General features: G+C 41.1%; 1 protein-coding gene across 1 annotated transcript; it reads right to left on the bottom strand.

Annotated features, from left to right (window-relative positions):
• Positions 1-3,778: 3,778 nt before the first annotated feature.
• Positions 3,779-23,083, bottom strand: LOC150044755 (zinc finger protein 39-like). Its single transcript, XM_090321155.1, has 5 exons — positions 23,062-23,083; positions 22,880-22,999; positions 22,318-22,401; positions 19,106-20,480; positions 3,779-4,699 (listed from the first exon to the last, which is right to left on the bottom strand). The coding sequence occupies exons 1-5, from the start codon at positions 23,081-23,083 to the stop codon at positions 4,393-4,395; spliced, it is 1,908 nt and encodes a 635-aa protein (XP_090177281.1). The 3' UTR covers positions 3,779-4,392.
• Between the last annotated feature and the right edge of the window lie 132 nt (positions 23,084-23,215).

Raw genomic sequence — 23,215 nt, 5'->3', positions numbered from 1 at the left:
CTGTGCCTGAGGAGCCAAAAACTTGCTGTCCTCTAATATTATTTTTAGCTGGGAAAATTTGATGATGGCTAGGAAGTAGTAATAATTGAGCTATACGATCTCCAGGGGAAATTGCTATTATGCCCCTGGAGATTCAACCATAATTTTAACTATTCCCTGATAATCTGAGTCTATTACTCCTGGATGAATACTCAAACCCTTTAGGGTGGAGGAGGAACGACCTAGTAAAAGTCCCACAGTATTTTCAGGAAGGGGACCCTTGAAATCTGTATCAATAAGTTGAACTCCCATTTTAGGGGTTAATACGAGTCTGGTGGTGGAACAGAGGTCAATGCCTGTGGAGCCCGGAGTGGCTCGCCTCGCTGACTCGGATGTCTGAATGTCGGCCACGTCTCGGGAGGTGGCGGGGAGGCAGCTGTCATTGCCCCATATATTTGAGGGCCCTGGGGACGTGGGCCCCGAAGGCCGTTTTTTGGAATTTGTTGGTTAAGGGGGGGTAGAGGTCGTCCTTCCTTGTCTTTTACGGAACGACACTGGCCCAATGGTTCCCCTTTTTGCATCGAGGACAAAGACTTGGTGAGGCATGCCCTACTGGCTGATTCCTCGATCCTCCTTTTTCAGGGCAGTTTTTTCTTATGTGTCCTGGCTTGCCACATCCATAACATGCATTACTTCCCTTTTGTCCTTGTTTGGTCATTGGAACTACTGCAGCAGCTAGTCCTGCATTGGTAAGAGGTCCTCCAATCTCTCTACGCACTTTTAGCCAGGCCTCTATTCCTTTTGTTTTATATGGGGTTATGGCCGCTCTGCATTCCTTAGTACACTGTTCATATACCAACTGCTTAACCAGAGGCATAGCTCTGTCAGCGTCTCCAAAGATTTTTCCAGCGGCTTCCACCATACGTGCTACAAAGTCTGCAAAAGGTTCTAGTGGCCCTTGAATTACTTTTGTCAGGTTCCCAGCTATTTCTCCTCTGTTAGGGAGTGCTTTCCAAGCTCTAATACATATGGCATTAATTTGCGTGTATACTTCATGTGGATATCCATTCTGGTCATTTACAAAATTCCCCTGTCCTAGAAGCATATCCCTATTCCAAAACGGTCTGCCTGCCTCAACATTTCTAGCTTCTTGCTCATTTGCGAATTCCATCCAAAATACCTTCCATTCTAAGTACTGTCCTGGGCTTAGGCATGCCTTAGCAAGGGAAGACCAGTCTGCGGGCGTCATGCAGTATCTGCTAAATCCTTCCACCAGAGCCTGAGTAAAAGCAGCATTCACTCCGTACGTTCTCATGGTTTCTGCCAAAGTTTTAACTGTCTTGTAATCTAAGGGCTCATGGTATCTCTGCTGATTAGGCGATTCAAAAACAGGACAACCTAAGCAAAGGTCATTTTCAGCTTGCCGCCAGACCTCTGCGTGGCGCGTGCGTCCAGACCCCTCAAGAGGAGCAGGATCTGGAGGAGGCGGGGCATTCAGCCTTACCCAGTTCTCAGATTTCTTTTGTCCACTATGGAGAAGCCGAGAAACTTTCGTTTGTGCTGGGAACGCTTCCAACCCAGAATTTTCAGACTCTGAGTCACTAATCTCCCCTTCTTTAGGCAAGGGTGGGTAAATGGAGGGCACTTGCCTCTCCAGTGACTCACCTTTCTCACTACTCTGCCTGGAGGTGGATCTTTTCTCTTCTCTGAATTCCTCCAAGGCTATTTTTCCTTCAACTAGAGCAGTGCTGCATCATTCATCAGTCATACAGCTCCTAACCAATTTCCAAATAGGCTTCACTCCAGGTCCAAGCCTGCCCTTTTCCGCAGCTCTATCTATATCCTTTCCTAACTTATCCCAGGCAGGAAGGGAGAGGTTCCCCGAAACGGAGAACCAAGGAGCTACCCCTTCCACATTTAACAGAAAAAGTTTCAATGTACTTTGTTTCACCTTCAATTCCTTTGCACGCAATAAGGCGTCTAAAGCTGCCACCAACTGAGATGATTCTGAGACTCCCATAACTTGAAACTGGAGCTTTTCCCCCCGCTCTTTCTTTATCTACAGAAAAGAGCAGAAGTAATTGGTCCCCTTTTACCCAGGACTTTAATCGGTCCCTCTTACCTGGGACTTTAATTGGTCCCTCTGACCTGGGACTTTAATCGGTCCCTCTTACCTGGGACTTTAATCGGTCCCTCTTACCTGGGACTTTAATCGGTCCCTCTTACCTGGGACTTTAATCGGTCCCTCTTACCTGGGACTTTCCGGTGCACCACCTCGAGTTCTGAAGTCTGTTGGAAGTGAAGGTCTTGGCGTACGGGCGTCCCCGTACGGGCCACCAGCTGTCGCGATCCCCTCGGCCGGCAAGGAAGACGCAACAAGTGAGACTTCTTCTCGAGCAGCAGTTTATTCAGCAAGCTTACAGCTATGCCGGGTCGACCCCGACTTCCTCAAAACCCTGGGCTTTTATAGGCCCATCATCCAATCACATTTGCTTTCTTACAATTCTATAGCCAATAATATAAGTACACCTCTATAGCACATTCTAAACAAGTAGCAATATGGCATTACACATACTTCCAATCATGCATAAAGCTCATGAACAATCACATCTCTTCCTGGAAACTTTCAGACAAACAACTCAGTGGCCCAACCACAAAGGCGGATGCCAGCGCCATCTTGTAATGGCGAATGTAATAGCTCTCCACAACTGCCACTTATACAATGCCATCCACCTTGCTTCTAGGAATTATAAACTTAGGTCAAGCTCTCTGTGTCTATGTAGATGAATGGGGTTTCATTCCAACCTTCTATAAAATGTCTGATTCTCTCTAGCCTTAAGAAAGTTCAAGGACTTTTGTGACTGGGCTGGTTTCGAACTGCAATCCTCACATCTCAGCCTCGTGAGTATCTAGGATTACAGGCATGAGCCCCTATCACCCTGCTCTAGTACTTTCTTTAAACTAAAAGATGTTTGTTCCAGTACCTACTGTAAATGTTATTCTTTTTTATTTTTCCTGTGCTCGGCATGAACTCTGGGCCTGGGCACTGTCCTTGGATTTTTTTCAAGGCTAGTGCTCTACCCTTTGACCTCAGCACAACTTCTGACTTTCTTTTTTTCTGATCATGTGGTGCTCAGGACTCAGTCCTGGGTCTTAATACATGTTAGGCAAGCACTCTACCACTAGTCCATGCTCTCAGCCTGAATTATTCTATCTTTAATGCACTCTTTGATCCTACAGGTTTGGGATATTGGAATATTGATGTCTTTTTCCTATTTCCCTGCTTTTTTCCCCTTTCCATAATTAAGCTTTCCTCACCCTGGAACCATTTCAGGTCAAATGTTGGGATGCAGCCACCATAACTTGCTTTGGTGGGTCTGTATATGGCCTTTTCTCCTCTCAGTCAAAATGGTCATAAGATTTGGAGATGGCATGCTCCATTTGTGGAATATATTCTCCATAAAGGAGAGTATGAATCAAGTTTTTTTTCAAGGTGCCAAATCCAGAGTTACATTGGTAAGGACACATTTTTTAAAGTTTTGGGGTTTTTTTCCAAACAGTTAATTGATATTTTAAAATCTTTTCTGCTTAATTAATCTCGGGGAAATCAAATGGCAAAGTTTTGGCTTTTGGGGGTTGAAATTTGAAACTATGAAAGTAAAACCTTCCATTGTCTCCAAATTTAACTTTTCAAATAATTAGTTAGAAATTAGAGTCAGGCATGGCTGCTCACATTTGTAATCTTTTACAGACAGAGCTAGGATTACATACAGAGTATTTTAATTTATGGCTATCCAGGCAAAAATTCACAACACTGCATCTCATTCAACAGGTGTATCCAGTACATTTTGCTTGTGATCTCAGCTACTCAGAAGGGACATAAAGATGGAGTGTGGTGTAAACTGGCCTGGGCATAAACATAAAATGTAGTATAAAAACAAGTGAAACAAAAAGAGCAGGGTGTGTGACTCAACTCATACAGCACTTACTGGCATGAATGTGACCTTGAGTTGAAGCACTGGGAGAGACAGGAGGAAAGGATTTGAAGGAATTAAAGAAAATAATTTAAAAAGGAGAAGAGAGGAGAAAGGTAGAGGAGTTATCCAATAAGCACATACCTCAGTACAAGAATGGTTAGAAATGAATCTGTTTTCTTATCGTTTTTCTTCTTGAGAAACTTTCCACATTTGTTTCAGTCAGAGTATTTCTCTCTCTCTTCTATGGTAATGAGTTGTGAGCTATGTCTTCCTGCATACATAAGGCTTTGATCCCGAATGGTTTTTCTAATGCACGAGATGTGACTTCTGCTTGAAAGACATTCATCCTTTATAATCTAAGGGTTCTCTCCTACATGGGTTCTCTGATGCAAACTGAGTTCTTGTGCAGTTGAAAGATTTTCCACACTTATTATTCCTAAAGTATCTCACGTGTGTGAATTCTCCTATGGCTACTGAGATGTGAGTTCCGGTTAAAGGTCTTTCCACACTGTTCACATTCATAAGGTTTCTCTCCTGTGTGAATTCTTGTATGTCTCTTGCGACTTGATTTCTGAGTGAAGGATTTGTCACATTCCTTACATTCAAATGGTTTCTCTCCTGTGTGTGTTCGCTGATGGGAAGAGAGGTTTGACTTTAGTCTGAAAGACTTTTCACATTTGTTACACTTATAAGGTTTCTCACCTGTATGAACTCCCTGATGCAAAGTGAGGTTTGACTTCTTTCTGAAAGACATTCCACATTTACAGCATTCATAAGGTTTCTCGTCTGTGTGAATTCTATTATGCACAACAAGATATAACTTCGTCATGAAGGTCTTTCCACATTTGTTGCATTCATTAGGATTCTTTTCTGTGTGAATTCTTCTATGTATGTTGAGATCTGATTTCAGAGTGAAGAATTTGTCACATTCCTTACATTCAAAGGATATCTCTCCTATGTGTGATTGCAGACGGTAAGAGAGGATTGACTTTTCTCTGAAAGACTTTTCACATTCACATTCTCTACAATTATAAGGTTTCTCACCAGTGTGAATTCTATAATACACATCAAGATGTGACATCCACTTGTAGGTCTTTCCACATTGGGTGCATTCATAACGTTTCTTTTTGGTGTGAGTTCTCTGGTGTGTGCTCAGAGCTGACAACTGGGTGGAAATTTTCCTATGTCCTTCATATCCAGAGGGTTTCTCTTCTGTGGTTGTTTGAGTTTGGGAAGTTGGGCGTGACTTCTGAGAGATTTTGCACACTGGCTGTACTCATTGGATTGCACCTCTGGATATTTGCTCTGAGATTTTGTAATGGATATTTTCTTCCTTGAAGGATCCTCACATTCACCACATGGATTCTCCTTTGGGTACATTTACTTATGTACAGTGACTGTAGGTCTTAAGGACAATCTTCTTCCACATACAGTACCTTCAGGTGTTTTCCGTCCTTCCTGGTGTATCTCATGGGCAAGGAGAACAGGCCTATCATAGTCTTCTGTGTATTCATTATGGTTTTGAGAGGACTCTCCCACATCAACACAATTATGTCTAAACAATATGGCCTCTGGGTTCAATACCTTCTCTTCTCCACCATATTTCAAGTACTGTAGCTCATGTAGACTTTGATCATTTTGAGTGAAATGCTCAGAATATCTGAGAGATTGTTCAACTGCAGGAGACACAGCAGGCCTGTATGCAGCATGCATCTCATCTGGCTTACTGGAGAGAAGCATGCTCTGATACTCAATGAGCTTGTCAGTCCTCAGCCCTAAGGATTCCTGTTTATTCCTCATAAGAGTTGGCTAACGTTTTGAACTCAACTTAAAAGTTAGTACTAATCTCACTCTTTCCTCCACTGTGTTACTATTCATGCTTTGTACTTCACACAGACATTCATCTGGATTTTCCGCACACGTTTGTATCATTGCTTCAATCTTTTGGATATCTAGAATGAGTCATAGAAAAAAAAATACAAATAAGAACCAAAGGTTCTGTAATGTAAAGGGAAAGACATTTTCTTCCATCCTAACTGTTAACAGATTTCAAAATATCAAAGTAGGAATTGACTGATGAGAAATATATGCTTTTCTGTCTAGTGTATTAATTAAGAAACTAATACTAATATTTTACAGAAAAAATGATTTTCTGTGTTTCCTTTTTTCTTTGTTTTACATCAGAGAAAATTTACTCAAATTACTCAACTTTGTACTGATAAAATTATGAGCTGAGTCCTTTGTCCTTTACTGTTTTTTTCCAAATATTATTTGCTTGATCATGGGAGAAAAGCTGCTTTTTTTACATTTGCATTTTTGAAATATCTAACACATTAGGCTGCTTTGTTTCTGAACCATTAGGTGACAATTTGTTTTTCATATAATTGTTTATACATTCAGTTTTAACTTCTCATTAAGAATTATTTTAGGTATCTATGGGAATTTTAAATTTTGTGTTTCTCTATCTTAGACAATGTCTTATCAAAATTCCGTTCCTAACACTCCTGCTCCTCAGAACCTTGGAAAAACAAAGATACTCCAGCTCACCACCTACTTAATCATCCTCACTAGAGTAATAGCTTTGGTTCTGGATCTCAGTCTCTCCCCACCACTAATAATCTATTTTGGATTTCAGAGTAGAACAGCCCCAATATATTCCTTATTTCCTCACACCTGCATATCCCTACTTTTGAAGAAAATTAAATCTCTTTTCTCTCTTTCTTTCTTTTTTTGTCAGTTGTGGGACTTGAACTCAGGGCCTGGACACTGTCCCTGAGCTCTTCAGCCAACACTAGTGCGCTACCACTTTGACCCACAGGATTACTTTCAGCTTTCTGGAGGTTATTTAGAGAGAAGTGTCTAAAAAACATTCATGCCTGGGCTGGCTTTGAACCGAGATCCTCAGATCTCAGCCTCCTGATTAGCTAGGATTACAGGTGTGAGCCTCCAGCAACTGGCAGAAAATGAAATCTCATTTTCTACATTATTTACTTTATTCTTTTTCTTCCATAGTGACTTCCACAACAAGAAAGAAATTGCTAAATTTACTGGCATAGACAACTTAGTAGATCTCCATATGAAATCTTGTTTCACAGGCCTTTGACACAAGGATAACCTACCTTTCTGACACACACAGGACCCAGGAAAACTAGCAATATTATTGCTCCATACAGCACAAGAAGAACTTACCCTCTGAGTTCAGGCCTCAGCATCACTACATATGATGATGTCACTCACCTGTGAAGTTCTGGTCAGAGGCTCCCCATGGTTCTGTACCTTGCTCCACCTTGGCAATCAATGGAGTTTTAGCAAAACAGTGCCCTGCTAATAAGAAGTAGTGGAGAACTATTGCTCATGCTGGGCCATCACTGCTCTAGAATGTCACACATATTGTTCACAAGGCTGATCCTAATCTTGTTTCTCTTATTTCACTGGTTGCATGATTGACTAGCCCAGAACTTTGCATTTAGTTGGCTAATTGATTGTGTGGCATAAACTCAGATCTTTTGCTTCAAGCTACAATTCTATCAGTTTGACTCCAGGAACCACTTCCAGTCTTGAATAGTTAACTGGAGATAAGAGCCTCATGAGGATTTTTCTGCCATTGATGACTTCAACCCCAAATTCTCAGATTTCAGCCCCTAAGGAGACAGGATTACAGGAGTGAAGCACTGCAACCGGTGCCTGATTTAGAGTATAAATCCTATGGACTGGAATCTTACACTCCATTAACACAAATATTCATAAATCCACTATAAAACATGATGATGACCTTGTACATTATTATGATTTTTGCTCACCCAAGGACATCAAGTTGCTGTCGGTATCTAGCATGACATCCCTGTACATGGTTCTCTGGGTAATGTTCAGGATCTGCCACTCCTGCCAACTGAAGTAGTCCACAGCCACATCATCAAATGACACTAGCTTCTGTAACAGCACATTTCCATCAAGTCATTAACCGTGAGGCATAAGAATACCAAGTCTGGTTATTCACTCTTATACATATATGTTTTATCTTACATCAAATGTTTGGAGATTCCTCTGATATCTATACAGTAAGATAAAGAAAAATTAAGAGAAATATTTGTCTCTTTATTAACTTAGTAATTAGTAATAGAAAATTTCAGCTGCTAGCATTAGAGACAAAGTAACTTCTATGGAGCTAATAACCTGGAATGATAAAATTAATTATACATAGGATTCTGAAAGAGTGTCCTCAGTTTAATATGATAAAATTTACTACTTATCAGGGTAACCATGAAGTTAACAAATTATTTTTCCATATTTTCATATTCTTCCTCACTGAATATCCTAATTTGGTCTTTTATCAAGAGCGCTCATAATCAGAACAGATTCAAGACACCACACGGAATACATATGCCATTAAGACATCTGTGACAAGTAGAGTGTCCAGGGGAATGTTTAAGTGAGTGACAATACTCAAGAATGTAACTAATGGAAATTAACAAAAAAGAATGTAGCTCATAGGCCAGGAGTATAGCATAGTGGTAGAGTGCTTGCCTAGCTTGCATGAAACCCTGGGTTTAAATCCTTGATACCAGAAATGGTAGGGTGCTAGGCTTGAGAAAGCCCAAGGACAGTGCCCAGGACCTGAGTTCTAAACCCAGGACTGGCCAAAAAAAAGTACATTGATAATTTCAGTATAAGATCATTCACTAATAGTTCATCTAAATTTTAATTGATCATGCTTCAGAAAAATAACAAACCATGCCAACATAGCCATATACCCAAGACAAGGTAATGAAAATAATTTATATTTAGGTAATTATTAGAAATGTATAGACAATATATTTTATGTACCCTCTCTGCAATGGTTTGTAGAAGGGAAAGTTATAGCACCATATTCATGATTCATAGTGTGTGACAATTCAATATATAAATACCTAAGTGTATTTAAAAAGTATACAGATTAGTGATATAGAGTTATTAATATTGTATATGGGTTGGTGATATAGATTCATTACTATAGTATGTACTTGCTAAACATGGTGCCCTGAGTTCAAATAATTACTCAACAGAAAAAAATGGGCAATAGATTCATATTATAAATGATATTTTTTTCATTGAAAAGTAACTATATTTTATGATGTCCTATACTGGCACTGTAAGAATATTGCACTCTTACAGTTATAATACAGTGAAGTACAGTCATCATGTACATTGCCTATGCTTGCCATGACCAAGAATAAGACTGGGCCGGACATTTATTTTCTTGTAGTTCTATAGAATAACAACAATTTTTGTGCATGTTTAACTTCTTCTGAAGCTCTAGCCATTAGTCTGAGGATGGCTTTTGTTCTGTACATAAAATTTCTAGTGGGGCTACGAGTTTGGCCTAATGGTAGTAGAGTGCTTGCCTAGAATGCACGAAGACCCAGGTTCAATTCCTCATTACCACATACATAGAAAAGAGCTGATGTGGTGCTGAGGCTCAAGTGGTAGAGCTCCAGCCTTGAGAAATTCAAGGATAGTGTTCATACCTTGAGCTCAAGCTCAGGACAGGAAAAACATTCAATCAATCAATCAATGAAATTTCCAGTTAATTCTCTTTGAAAAAAAACAGGAAAACTATCAGACTAGATTATAGCTATTACATAATAAATAACCTTTTCAAAGGAATATACAAGGCCCTGCATATTTGTGAATTGCACAGATGCACAGAGCGATAGAACCAAAATATTTGAAAAACCTAGGCAATTATAAGAGCTGTGTGAGTTGTGGGTAATTCCCCTCTCCCCCCAAGAAGACCAGGCAGGATGTGAAAAATCCAGCATGGAAAAATTGTATTGAAATCATGATGTGAGCCTGGAAATGGGGCTGGCGGGAAGCTAAGGAGCATGGCCTAGGACTGCTTGACCTTGGCTGTGGAGGAAAGAGGAAGTCTCTTAATAGAGATTTAAGTTAAAAATCAGTCACATGTTGACTTTCTCCAACCACTCTCCACCAGTTCTCATGGAAGGGAAGGTCATGGGAGATGACTGGTAATCACTTAGCTACTAATTCTGCTTGCTTGGGTAAGTGGTAACTCTCACCATGATAGGTTCATTTTGTATGCTTGTATCACAGTCATTGGTTGCCTAGATGATGACGTAGCATTACATTTATTGGCTGCCTGCCAGGGTCGGTTCTATGTGTGACTCTGTGTTTTCTACCTGGCACAAAGAGGACCAATGAGTGAGATGCGTGTGAGTTTGGTTTAAAGTGATTGGATACAGTTTGCACCCATCTCTCTGTGAGTCAAATCCCCTCGCTCCACGTTGGAGGGAACGACACCATGCCCGGCCTGCCTATGAAACCTTAAGGAGGTTTTATTGTTATTTTGGTTGTTTCTCAATTTTGCCTTTATTTTAAGTCCCCACCCCTCCCTCCTTGGTTTTAGTCCTGAGGCTTGAACTCAGAGCTTGGGCACAGTCTGGGAGCACTTGCTGTGCTTTGTCTTTCCAATAATAAGGATGTTATAAGACCATTAGATTAGCCCAAGATAGAGAAGCCACAATTTAGGATATTATATCTGGGGTCTTTATTAAAAAGCAGGCTGCTGGGCCAGGAGTTTGGTCTAGTGGAAGAGTGCTTCCCTAGCATGCTCAAACACCCTGGTTCGATTTGTCACTACCATTTACATACAGAAGACAGAATTAGTACTGTAACTCAAGTGGTAAACCTCTATCCTAGAGAAAGGCCAAGGACAGGGGTCAGGTCCTGAGTTCAAGCTCCAGGACTGCTGGACTTATGTCACAAGACCAGGCCCTAACAGAGTCAGAGTTTGCACCAAGTTTTGCTTTCTTTTCTTTTTGTTTTTTCATGGTGGGGCGGGGGAGTGGAATAGGAAATACATGGGGCTTGGGCACTGTCCCTGAGCTCTATAGCTCAAGGCTAGTCCCCTCCACTTGAGCCACACTGCCACTTATTCAATGCCATCCACCTTGCTTCTAGGAATTATAAACTTAGGTCAAGCTTTCTGTGTCTATGTAGATGAAAGGGGTTTCATTCCAACCTTCTGTAAAATGTCTGAGCCTTTCTACCCTTGAAAAAGTCCAAGGACACTAGTCAGGTGCTGAGCTCAAGCCCAGGACTGGCACACCCACTTCAAAAATGTGTGAGCCTCTGCATTATTCAAAAAGGCACAACAAATTTCATTCTGGAAAAAAAAACATTTTTTTCTTGACCCCTAATTATAAAGTTATTTTTAGATGCTCCCCAAAATAAATTTCCTTCCTCCCTCCCTTCCTCCCTCCCTCCCTTTCAAGTCCTAGCATGTTTGCTGAGGCCTCTACTACTCAGGTACAGCTGAGGACCATAAGACTTGTATCCACTTAAATTATATATCAAATGAAGGAGCAATGATAACTTTCTTAAAGTATGGAAAAATGCTCAGCAGCCTAAGATCTGAACCTCACAGTTCAAAATCTGCCATTGCAGTATAGTCGGGCAGTATTTCACACTTTAACTACTAAAAACACAGAAGTGACTTGTGCTTCTAGAAATAAGAGCACCAACATTCACTAAAAAAAAATCTAAAAACCCCAAAACAAAACAACAAAAACAAACTCATGCTCTGAGCTCACTACTGTAACTTCAGAAAAAAAAAAACAAAAAAAAATATGAAATACTTTTTTTAGCAGATTTACCTTGAATAAAGGAAATATTAGAATCCTTGCCCATTATTCTAGCTACATAAGCTTATGTAAGAGGACTGCAGTCTCTGAAGCATCCCTTTAGGTTTAAGCAATATTTACCTGATTAAGAAAAATAAATATCTAAAAACAAACAAATGTATGAGCTGGGCATGGTGGCTCACACCTGTAATCCCAGCTACTCTGGAGGCTGAGATCTGAGGATGCAGGCCAGTCCAGTCAGGAAATACCATTGAGACTTGTCTCCAGTTCAACAGTGAGAAACCCAGAAGTACAGGTATGCTTAACAGGCAGCATATCATCCATAAGGGAAAAGGCCAAGGAAGAGCAAGAATCTTGGGTTCAATCCCTACTCCTCATACACAAAAACTCGAATCAATGAAATTAATTTACATCTAATAACTCAGACCCTTACTCATCAATAATTGATTCTATATTGCTTGTGAGAGTGTGAATGCTTTTGTGCTTCCTTCACACAGGTGACCTGCTGCTTTGGAATCTCACCCAGTCTTGTACATGGAAATAGGCCATCTTCAGCATATCAGCAGCAGAAGAAGGTCATTCTAGAACTGTTTAATATATGTGCTTTGAAAACTGAAGATGACCATCAGCTGCTACTTTCTACATTAATGGCTAGAGATGTAAAAGTGGTTTGTTTCAGCGAGCTTCATAGAACAGTGATTTCTAATTTGAGTGGGATCATAAGGGGTCAGTCATTCTCCCTGAATTGTTCCAGAACTCTTTCCTATGGGTGATTGTACTAAAAACATCCAGTAATCACAAGAAGGAAAATATTTTGCCTTTTAGACAGAAACCATGTAATATTTCCCTTTCACTGAGTTTACTCAAAATATACTCATACCATTGGCTACATACTCAAACCTTCTATAACTTACACAAACATTTTTAATTCCTTTCAGATCCTTTCTTATCCTTCATAAACCATTCTTTTTTCAACTCCTCTCCCCAAACCTTTACTAACCTTTCTCTCTTTTTCATGTGACTATAGCCCTCATTTACATTTGCACCTCTCACCTCTAGGCTGTTCAGCACTGGATGGAAAATTCCCTTCACCCATCCAGAGTCACCAGAATGGCTGCAAAAACCTAGGGGACTTTGAACTTAGCACAGATAGACTGTCCCACCACCAAGGCTTTAGTTCCAGTCCTCTGAGGAAGCAGGACTAGAATCAGGCAGGACAGGATGTGTGGCATCAACCTTGTCTCTCAGCAGCTCCAATGGAATGTCACACCTCCTGCTGGGTCTCCAGCAAATTTCTGCACAGCTTGGTTAGAGAAGCTTACCCTAAGGCCTGACTTTGGCGAAGTCTCCCAGTGATTTCCTGGTTGCTTTTCCTGAGCACACTCATTTTTGCAGGCTGGCACCCCATTGTTTTGTAGGACATGTCCTAGAATGTTTGTGGGAGTAGGGTGAATAAATTAGTGAGAATGGGATTGGGGAGTAGTACCTAGACAGATACTTTCATTTGTCTCCTGTTCCCCTCTAATAACTAGGTTCCAGCTTATTCCTCGGCCCAGCTCCTCTCCCCTCCTGAAAATTGGTCTAAACACTCCAAAATCACCAAGTGACTGAATGTTGGAAGAAAGACTACCATGTCCATTTTGTGCTCTGCAGAAGTAGAAGCAATGATTCCTTAAGGAAAGGAGAGCTAAAACCATCTTCCTCTTCCTGTGCTTTTCTTTTCTGCTCTGTAGGGCTTGTCAGAGTTGGTGAAGTCTGTCCTTTAGGAGGGAGACTCCTGGTCACAGGGTGTCTTTCCAACATCTCTAGGCTCCATTCCTAAAACCACAGCACCAGCACACACTACTCCAATATTCCATGAACAATGACTCCAGATACAAGGACGTGTGCACACCTGTGTGAACTCAAGCCAGGCCAGCTAAGAAGGCCAACAAAGCAGGAGCAGAGCAAACATGTCTTGAGAAACAACACAGAACCCCAATCACAGGTCACTCTCCTAAGACCTTTCACAATTCCCTGGCTCAGTCATTCCCTGGCTCGTCTTCCAGCTGGGCACAGTGAATAAAATCCCATGGGCTGACACAGCACTCTCTCTGTCATGGAGAGAAATGCACAGCTCCTGCTTCTCCTGGTCTGCAGCGCCCAGCTTGCTCTCCCAGCATCCAGAGCCAGTTTCTGGCATCTGGAGGAGACAGGAGAGCTGATGGCAGCGACACTCATGAACCCGTGACTGGTCGACTTTGTTCCTGTGCCCCAGCCCATGGCTCCCCACCTGACATTGGTTCCACAGCCTGAGATGCCTTCAATGTACAGCTGTATGCCTGCCTCTGGGAACTCCAACCTACAGAACACCAAGGTAATCTTCTGAGGAATCCAGCAGGAAGGAGAAGGGACAGATGCAAAGATTTTCAAAGAGAAAACCTAAGCTGTGGGCGGGAACGCTCAGATACAAAAAGGATCTTCCCCAGTCCCACCCCACCCAAAACAAACTTCCTGCAGGCTCTGCTCTGCCTTAAACTACAACTCCCAGAATGCACGGTGGCACCTTGGAGGAAGTGGGGTCCTTTCAGAGAATTGATGTCTGTCAGACCATAGGTCCCAGATGTGGCTGCATGTACTGGAAACTTTCTCTGCCGATCTGGGAACTGTGGTGAGTGTTTTCTTCAAATTACTGTTTCCCTCTTGAAGCATTGTAAGAATAAGCAGAAAATGGAATCATATGGGGAGCACTAGATAAGTTGGATTTTAAGTTTTATTAAAGAATTTATTAACATTGATTTTTACATCATATTTCAAATAATATGATCAACAAACAAGTATTCAAAAGGGAATCTCTACATACAATCAACAGCACTTAGTTTTTAGAACATAAATAAAATTAGGCTAAGGGTTTGTATATCATAGATACATATTAATCTATGTAATAAAACATTATGTCTATAGAGTCATGGGTTTTTATGTCTATGTCGTTGTGTTTATATTTCCAATACCATATCTATAGCATTTGGTGTGCAAATATTGAGTCCTCACTCTTGTACTGTTTGGATCTAATAGCCACATATTAAGGATACCAGGTGCCTTTTGTTCCCTTGGTCTTGACTTGTCTCACTCAACATGATTCGCTCTAGATTAATCCATTTCCCGGGACAACCCCATGCAAATAACTAAAAAATGACCCTAGCCTTTCACCATGCACAAGAATTAACTCAAAGTGGATCAAAGACCTCAATATCAGACCAGAAACTGTGAATCTGCTACATGATAGGAGAGACACTGGAACTCATAGGCACAGGGAAAAGATTCCTGAACAGAATCCTAGGGTCACAACAGATTGGAGAGAGATTCGATAAACGGGACTACCTAAAAATCAAAAGTTTCTGCACAGATAAAAACATAGCCACAAAGTTAGACAGACAGCCAACTAACTGGGAAAAGATATTTACCAATACATTTGACAAAGGCTTAATATCCAGTGTCCACAGGAATTCAGCAAACCAATCCCCTCCAAACCCCAAAAACCATTCACTATATGGGCAAAGGAACTAAAGACAGACTTATCAAAAGAAGAGATGAGGGGCTGGGAGTTTGGCCTAGTGGTTAAAGTGCTTGCCTAGCATGCATGAAGACCCGGGTTCAATTCCTCGGCACCACATACATAGAAAAAAGCCGGAAGTGGTGCTGAGGCTCAAGTGGTAGAGCTCTAGCCTTGAGAAAGTCCAAGGACAGTGCTCAGGCCCTGGGCTCAAGCCCAAGACTGGCAAAAAAAAAAGAGATGAAAATGGCAGAAAAGCATATGAGAAAATGTTCATCATCTATGGTCATAAAGGAAATGTAAATAAAAACAACCCTAAGATACCACCTTACCCCAACAAGAATGGCCAAGATTTTGAACTCAGACAATGAGAGATGCTGGTGGTGTTGTGGAGAACAAGGAATTCTACTGCACTGCTGGTGGGACTGTAAACTAGTTGAGCCACTCTGGAAAGCAGTGTGGAGGTATGCCAAAAACTGAAAATCGACCTTCCTATGATCCCGCCATACAATTTCTGGCCATCTACCCTGAACATCATAACCCAAGATGTGATAAGGACACCTGCTCAACTGTGTTTATCTCAGTACTATTCACAATAGCCAGGTGATAAAAACCATCCAGATGGCCCACTGCAGATGAATGGATACAGATAATGTGGTACACACACACACACGTATGTATGTATGTGTATATATATATACATACATATATATATATATATACACACACACACACACACACACACAATGGAATTCTACATAACCAACAGATAAGTTGACTTTAAAATTTCTTTTTGTTACTTGTGGGTCTTGAACTCTAGGCCTGGGCGTTGTCCTAATGTGTTCAGCTCCAGACTACCGCCCACCCCTTGGTACCACAGCACTACTTCTGGTGTTCTGGGGGTCAATTGGAGATAAGAATCTCAAGGATTTGGACCGGGAGTTTGGCCTGGTGGTTAAAGTGCTTGCCTAGCATGCATGAAGACCCGGGTTCGATTCCTCGGTACCACATACATAGAAAAAAGCTGGAAGTGGTGCTGAGGCTCAAGTGGTAGAGCTCTAGCCTTGAGAAAGTCCAAGGACAGTGCTCAGACCTTGAGCTCTCAAGCCCAGGACTGGCAAAAAAAAAAAAAAAAAAAAGAATCTCAAGGATTTGAATGTCTAGGCTGGTTGGATCCACAGTCCTCAGATCTCAGCCTCCTGAGTAGTTAGACTTTCAGATGAGCCACCACGCCCAGCTTTGGCTTTTTAATTCCAAGATGTAATTATGGCATTGAGGTTATGAGACCACATTGGTTTTGGTTTTTTCACAGATTCATTCTGCTGGAGTGTAAAGTATGTCTCTGTTTCGCCTTCAAGTTTTCAACATCTTCCCTGTCCCTTAGAAAAGATATCTGTAGGCCATAAACTAATTCCTGGATAATTTCCCACTGCTCTAATGTTCACGCTGGAATAAAATAGCTGGATTGTTATTGTAAGAACCCAGTTTTAGATATAGTATTTTGTGTATGTTTTCTTGTTGCTGTTTTTTAGACCCTCAGCCTTTTCCCCAAATTGGGGGATGTGGCCTGAACCGGCCCCACCCCCATTTCTGAAACTGCAAATGTCAGTTCTGTGAACCAGCTTGTTTGCAGGCAGGATCAGGGAATGTGGGGAGCCCTCTCGCTTTCCCAGAAAAACCTTGGGAAATATAAGAACACTGTGAGTTGTGTGTTATTCCCCCCATGAGATCCTGGCAGAATGTGAAAAATCCAGCATGGAGAAATTGTGTTGAAATCATGATGTGAACCTGGAAATGGGGCTGGGGAGAGGCTAAGGAGCATGGCCTAGGACTGCTTGACTTTGGCTGTGGAGGAAAGAGGAAGTCTCTTAATAGAGATTTCAGGTAAAAATCAGTCACATGTTGAGTTTCTTGTACCAGTCTCCACCAGTTCTCATGGAAGAGAAGGTCATGGGAGGAGAGATGACTGGTAATCACTTAGCCACTAATTCTACTTGCTTGAGTAAGTGGTAACCTTCACCATAATAGGTCATTTTGTAGGCTTCCATCGCAGTCATTGGCTGCCCAGATTATGTAGTATAAAACTATTGGTCGCCAGCCCGGGATGGTTGTAAGTGTTAATGTGTTTTCTACCTGGCGTTAAAGAGGACCAATGAGAGAGATGCGTGCGTGTTTGGTTTAAGATGATTGGCTAGCGTTCTCACCATCTCTCTGTGAGTCAAATCCCCTCTCTTCACGCTGGAGGGAACGACATTTCTACTATCTGACTAGTGAGGTGCCATTCCCCTGTAAGAAAGAACTTTGGGGCCAAGAGTTTGGTCTAGTGGTAGAGTGATTGCCTATCTTGCAGGAAGACCCGGGCTCGATTCCTTGGTACCACATTCTTAGAAAAAGCCGGAAGTGGTGCGGAGGCTCAAGTGGTAGAGCTCAGGCACTGAGCTTAAGCCCAGGACTGGCAAAAAAAAAAAAAGAACTGACTCTTCCCGTTTGTTTGGAGTGAGAGGTTGTGATTTTTATTTTTTATTTATTTTATGTGGGTCATGAGGCTTGATCTCTGGGCCAAGACGCTGTCCTTGAGCTCTCTAGCTCAAGGCTACCACCCTACCCTTTGATCCTCCCAAAAAAGTGTGAGCCTGGCATTATTCAAAAAAGGCTCAAAGAATTTCTTTCTGGTAAAACCCATTTTTTTTCTTGAGCCATACTTCTAAAAGTTATTTTTGATGCTCCCCAAAATAAATTTCCTTCCTTCCTCCCTCCCTCACTCCCTCCCATTCAAGGCCTCGCATGTTTGCCGAGGCCTCTACTACTCAGGTACACCTCAGAACCATAAGATTTGTATCCACTTCAATTATCCATGAAATGAAGGAGCAATGACAACTTTCTAAAATACAGAAAAGTACTCAGCAGTCCAAGATCTGAAGATCACAGTTCAAAATCTGCTATTGCAATATAGTTGGGCCGTATGCCGAACTTATCTTTAACTACTAAAAAGACAGAAGTGAGTTGTGCTTCTAGAAATAAGAGCACCAACATTCACTTAAAAAAATCTCAAAAAAACCCCAAAACATATCAACAACAAAACATACTCTCATGCTCTGAGCTCACTACTCTAAGTTCAGAAAAAACAAAAATGAAATACTTTTTTCTAGCAGATTTACCTTGAATAAAGTAAATATTATAATCCTTGCCTACTATTCTAGCTATATATGCTTAAGTAAGAGGACTGCAATCTCTGAAGCAGCGATTGAGGGTAAGTAATTTTTACCTGATTAAAAAAAAAAAAAGTATGAGCTGGGCATGGTGGCTCACACCTGTAATTCTAGCTGCGCTAGAGGCTGAGATCTGAGAATGCCAGGCCAGTCCAGTCAGGAAATATCATTGAGACTTGTCTCCAGTTAAGCAGTGAGAAACCCAGAAGTAAAGGTGTGGTTAACAGGCAGGCTATCATCCGTAAGGGAAAAGGCCAAGGAAGAGCAAGAATCTTGGGTTCAATCCCTAATCCTGATACACACAAACTAGGAGCAATGAAATTTACACTAATAATTCAGACCCTTACTCATCAATAACTGGTTCCATGATGCTCGTGAGACAGTAAATGCATTTGTGCTTCCTTCACACAGGTGAGCTGCTGCTCTGGGTTCATATGGTTTCTCCCCTGTGTGTGTTCTCTGATGAAAACTGAGGTATGCCATCTTCTTATTTGTTTCATGCATAGTATTTCTCTCTTCTATGTTAATGAGTTGTGAGGTGTGCCTTCCTGCATTCATAAGGCTTTGATCCTGAATGGGTTTCCTAATGCACCAGATGTGACTTCTGCTTGAAACACACTCGTCCTTTATAATCTAAGGGTTCTCTCTTGCATGGGTTCTCTGATGCAAACTGAGTTCTTTTCTGGTTGAAAGATTTTCCACATTTATTATTCCTAAAGTATCTCATGTGTGTGAATTCTCTTATGTTTACTGAAATTTGAACTCTGCCTGAAGGTCTTCCCACACTGTTTACATTCATAAGGTTTCTCTCCTGTGTGAATTCTTGTATGTATCTTAAGACCTTTTTTCCAGGAGAAGGACTTGTTACATTTCTTACATTCAAAGGGTTTCTCTCCTGTGTGTGTTCTCTGATGAAAAATGAGGTATGGTTTTTGACTGAAAGACTTTCCACATGTTGTGCATTCATAAGGTTTCTCTCCTGTGTGTATTCTCCAGTGGCTTTTCAAATCTGTCTTGTACCTGAAGGATTTGTCACATTCCTTACATTCAAAGGGTTTCTCTCCTGTGTGTATTCTCCAGTGGCTTTGGAAATCTCTCTTGGTTCTGAAGGATTTTTCACATTCCTTACATTCAAAAGGTTTCTCTCCTGTGTGTGTTCGAAGATGGCAAGAGAGGTTTGACTTGTGTCTGAAAGACTTTTCACATTTGTTACACTTATAAGGTTTCTCACCAGTGTGAATTCTATTATGCACAACAAGATTTGACTTCCTCTTCAAGGTCTTTCCACATTGGTTGCATTCATAAGGTTTCTTTTCTGTATGAGTTCTCTGGTGTCTTCTCAGAACTGACACTTGAGTGGAAATTTTCCTACGTCCTTCATATCCAGAAGGTTTCTCTTTGTCGGGTGTTTGAGTTTGGGGAGCCGGGTGTGACTTCTGAGAAACAGATTTTGCACACTGGCTGTACTCATTGGATTGAACCTCTGGATATTTGCTCTGAGATTTTGTAATGGATATTTTCTTTCTTGAACAATCCTCACATTTACCACATGGATTCTCCTCTGTGCACATTTTCTCATGTGCAGTGGCTGTAGATCTTAAGGACAATCTTCTTCCACATACAGTACCTTCAGGTGTTTTCCTTCCTTTCTGATATATCTCATGGGCAAGGAGAACAGGCCTATCATAGTCTTCTTTGTATTCATTATGGTTTTGAGAGGGCTCTCCCCCATCAACACAATTATGTCTAAACGATATGGCCTCTGGGTTTAATACCTTTCCTTCTCCACCATATTTCAAGTACTGCAGCTCATCTGGACTTTCATCATTTTGAGTGAAATGCTCAGAATATCTGAGGGATTGTTCAACTGCAGGAGACACAGCAGCCCTGTATGCAGCATGCATCTCATCGGGCTTAGTGGAGAGAAGCATGCTCTGACACTCATTGAGCTTGTCAGTATTCAGCCCTAAGGAATCCCGATTATTCCTCATCAGCTCTGGTTTACGATTTGAAGTCAACTTAAAAGTTGGTACTAATCTCACTCTTTCCTCCACTGAGTTACTATTCATGCTTTCTACTTCACACACACATTCATCTGGATTTTCCTCACAGGTTTGAATCATGGCTTCCATCTTTTGGACATCTAGAATGAGTCATAGAAAACAAATACAAATGAGAACCAACGATTCTGTAATGTAAAGGTAAAGACATTTTCTCCCATCCTAACTGTTAAGAGCTTTTAAAATGTCAAAGTATGTCGGGGGGCCAACTGCGGGGCCAGTGACCTTAGCCCCTGTGACGTCAGTTACCTTGGGCAATGTTAATTGCTTCTCATTTAACCTAATGGTGACTTGATTGCTGTTTTGTATGAATGTAGCCCCTGGCAGTTCCCTAGTATTAAAAGGGGTATTTAAGGTTAGAACTTGAAATAAACTGGACTACAGTCTTAGGCTCATGGCCATCTGGAGTCTTGGGCTGCTGACTTAGGCTGTAGTCCTCCCGAACCCCATCTGTTTGTCTCTTTTCTATTTTCTTAGTCCTTACCCCTATTTCAGGAATCCCGATTTGTTATCAGCTGGCTCTGGAAAAGTAGGAATTGATTTATGAGAAATATATGCTTTTCTTGCGCCGGGAATTTGGCCTAGTGGTAGAGTGCTTGCCTAGCATGCAAAGACCGGGGTGAGATTCCTTAGTAGCACATGTATAGAAAATACAGAACTGGTGCTGTGGCTCAAGTGGTAGAGCACTAACCTTGAGGATAGTCCAAGGATACTGCTCAGGCCCGGAGTTCAGTCCCAAGGACTGGCAACAAAAAAACACCAACCACAGGGAAATATATGCTTATCTCTCTAGTGTATTAATTAAGTAATACTGATTTTTTACAGAGAAAAATGTTTTTCTGTGTTTCCTTTATTCTTCATGTTATATCACAGGAAAATTTACTCAAATTGCTCAACTTTTTACTGAAAAAAATTTGAGCTGAGTACTTACCCTCGCTCTTTACTATTTTTTTCAAATATTATTTGCTTGATCATGGGAGAAAAGCTGCTTTCTTTACATTTACCTTTTTGAAATGATTAATACATCATGCTGCTTTGTTTCTGAACCATTAGGTGACTCTCTGCCTTTCACCTAATTGTTTATACACTCAGTTCTAATTTCTCTCTAAGAATTATTTTAGGTATCTATGGGAATTTTAAATTTTGTGTTTCTCTATCTTCGAAAAGTTTCATCAAATTCCTTTCCTAGCTCTCCTGCTCCTCAGAACCATGAAAAACCAAGGATACTCCAGCGCACCATCTAGTTAATCATGCTCTCTACACTAAAAGCTTTGGTTCTGGATCTCAGTCTCTGCCCACCACTGATAAAGTATTTTTGTTTTCCACCACTGATGAATTCTTTTGGTTTTCAGATTAGAACAGCCCTGATGTATTCCTTAATTCCTCACACCTGCAGCTTCTTACTTTCCCTTTTTGTTAGTTGGGGGACTTGGAACTCAGGGCATGGACACTGTCACTGAGCTCTTCAGCCAACACTATTGCACTGCCACTTTGAGCCATAGGATCACTTTCAGCTTTCTGGGAGTTATTTAGAGAGAAACATCTAAAGAACTTTCATGCCAGGGCTGGCTTTGAAATGAGATCCTCAGATCTGAGCCTTCAGAGTAGCTAGAATTACAGGTGTGAGCCACCAGCAACTGGTAGAAAATGAAATGTCACTTTCTACATTATTCACTTTATTCTTTTTGTTCCAGAGTGACTTCCAAACAAGAAAGAAATTGCTAATTTTACTGGCACAGACAACTTAGTAGATCTCTCTATGAATTCTTGTTTCATAGGCCTTTGACACAAGGATCACCTAGCTTTCTGACACACACAGGACCCAGGGAAACTAGCAATATTATTGCTCTATACAGCACAAGAAGAACTTACCCTCTGAGTACAGGCCTCAGCATCACTATGGATGATGATGTCACTCACCTGTGAAGTTCTGGTCAGAGGCTCCCCATGGTTCTGTACCTTGCTCCAGCTTGGCAATCAATTTAGGTTTAGGAAAACAGTGCCCTGCTAATAAGAAGTAGTGGAGAACTATTGCTCATGCTGGGTCATCACTGCTCTAGGATGTCACACATATTGTTCACAAGGCTGATCCTAATCTTGTTTCTCTTATCTCACTGGTTGCATGGTTGACTAGCCCAAAACTTTGCATTAAGTTGGCTAAGTAATTGTGTGGCATGAACTCAGATCTTTTGCTTCAAGCTACAATTCTATCAGTTTGCTCCAGGAACCACTTCCAGTCTTGAGTAGTTAATTGGAGATAAGAGCCTCATGGGGAATTTTCTCCCATTGATGACTTCAACCCCAAATTCTCAGATTTCAGCCCCTAAGGAGACAGGATTACAGGAGTGAAGCACTGCAACCAATGCCTGATTTAGAGTATAAATCCTGTGGACTGGAATCTTACACTCCAATAATACATATATTAATAAATTCACTACAAAACATGACAATGACAGTCTACGTTATTATGATTTTTGCTCACCCAAGGACACCAAGTTGCTGTAGGTATCTAGCATGACATCCCTGTACATGGTTCTCTGGGCAATATTCAGGATCTGCCACTCCTGCCAGCTGAAGTCCACAGCCACATCATCAAATGACACTAGCTTCTGTAACAGCACATTTCCATCAAGTCATTAACCATGAGGCATAAGAATACCAAGCCTGGAAATTCACTCTTGTACATATATGGTTTATCTTACATCAAATGCTTGGAGATTGCTCTGTTATCTATACAGTAAGATACAGACAAATTAAAAGAAATATTTGTCTCTATATTAACTTAGTAATTAGTAATACAAAGTTTCTGCTGCTAGCA

Source organism: Megascapheus bottae, chromosome 29 (assembly GCF_031878675.1).
Source record: "Megascapheus bottae isolate mThoBot1 chromosome 29, mThoBot2.hap1, whole genome shotgun sequence".
Lineage (NCBI taxonomy): Eukaryota > Metazoa > Chordata > Mammalia > Rodentia > Geomyidae > Megascapheus > Megascapheus bottae.
Note: the sequence above shows the minus strand (reverse complement) of the source record. Positions and strands in the feature narration are given on the sequence as shown.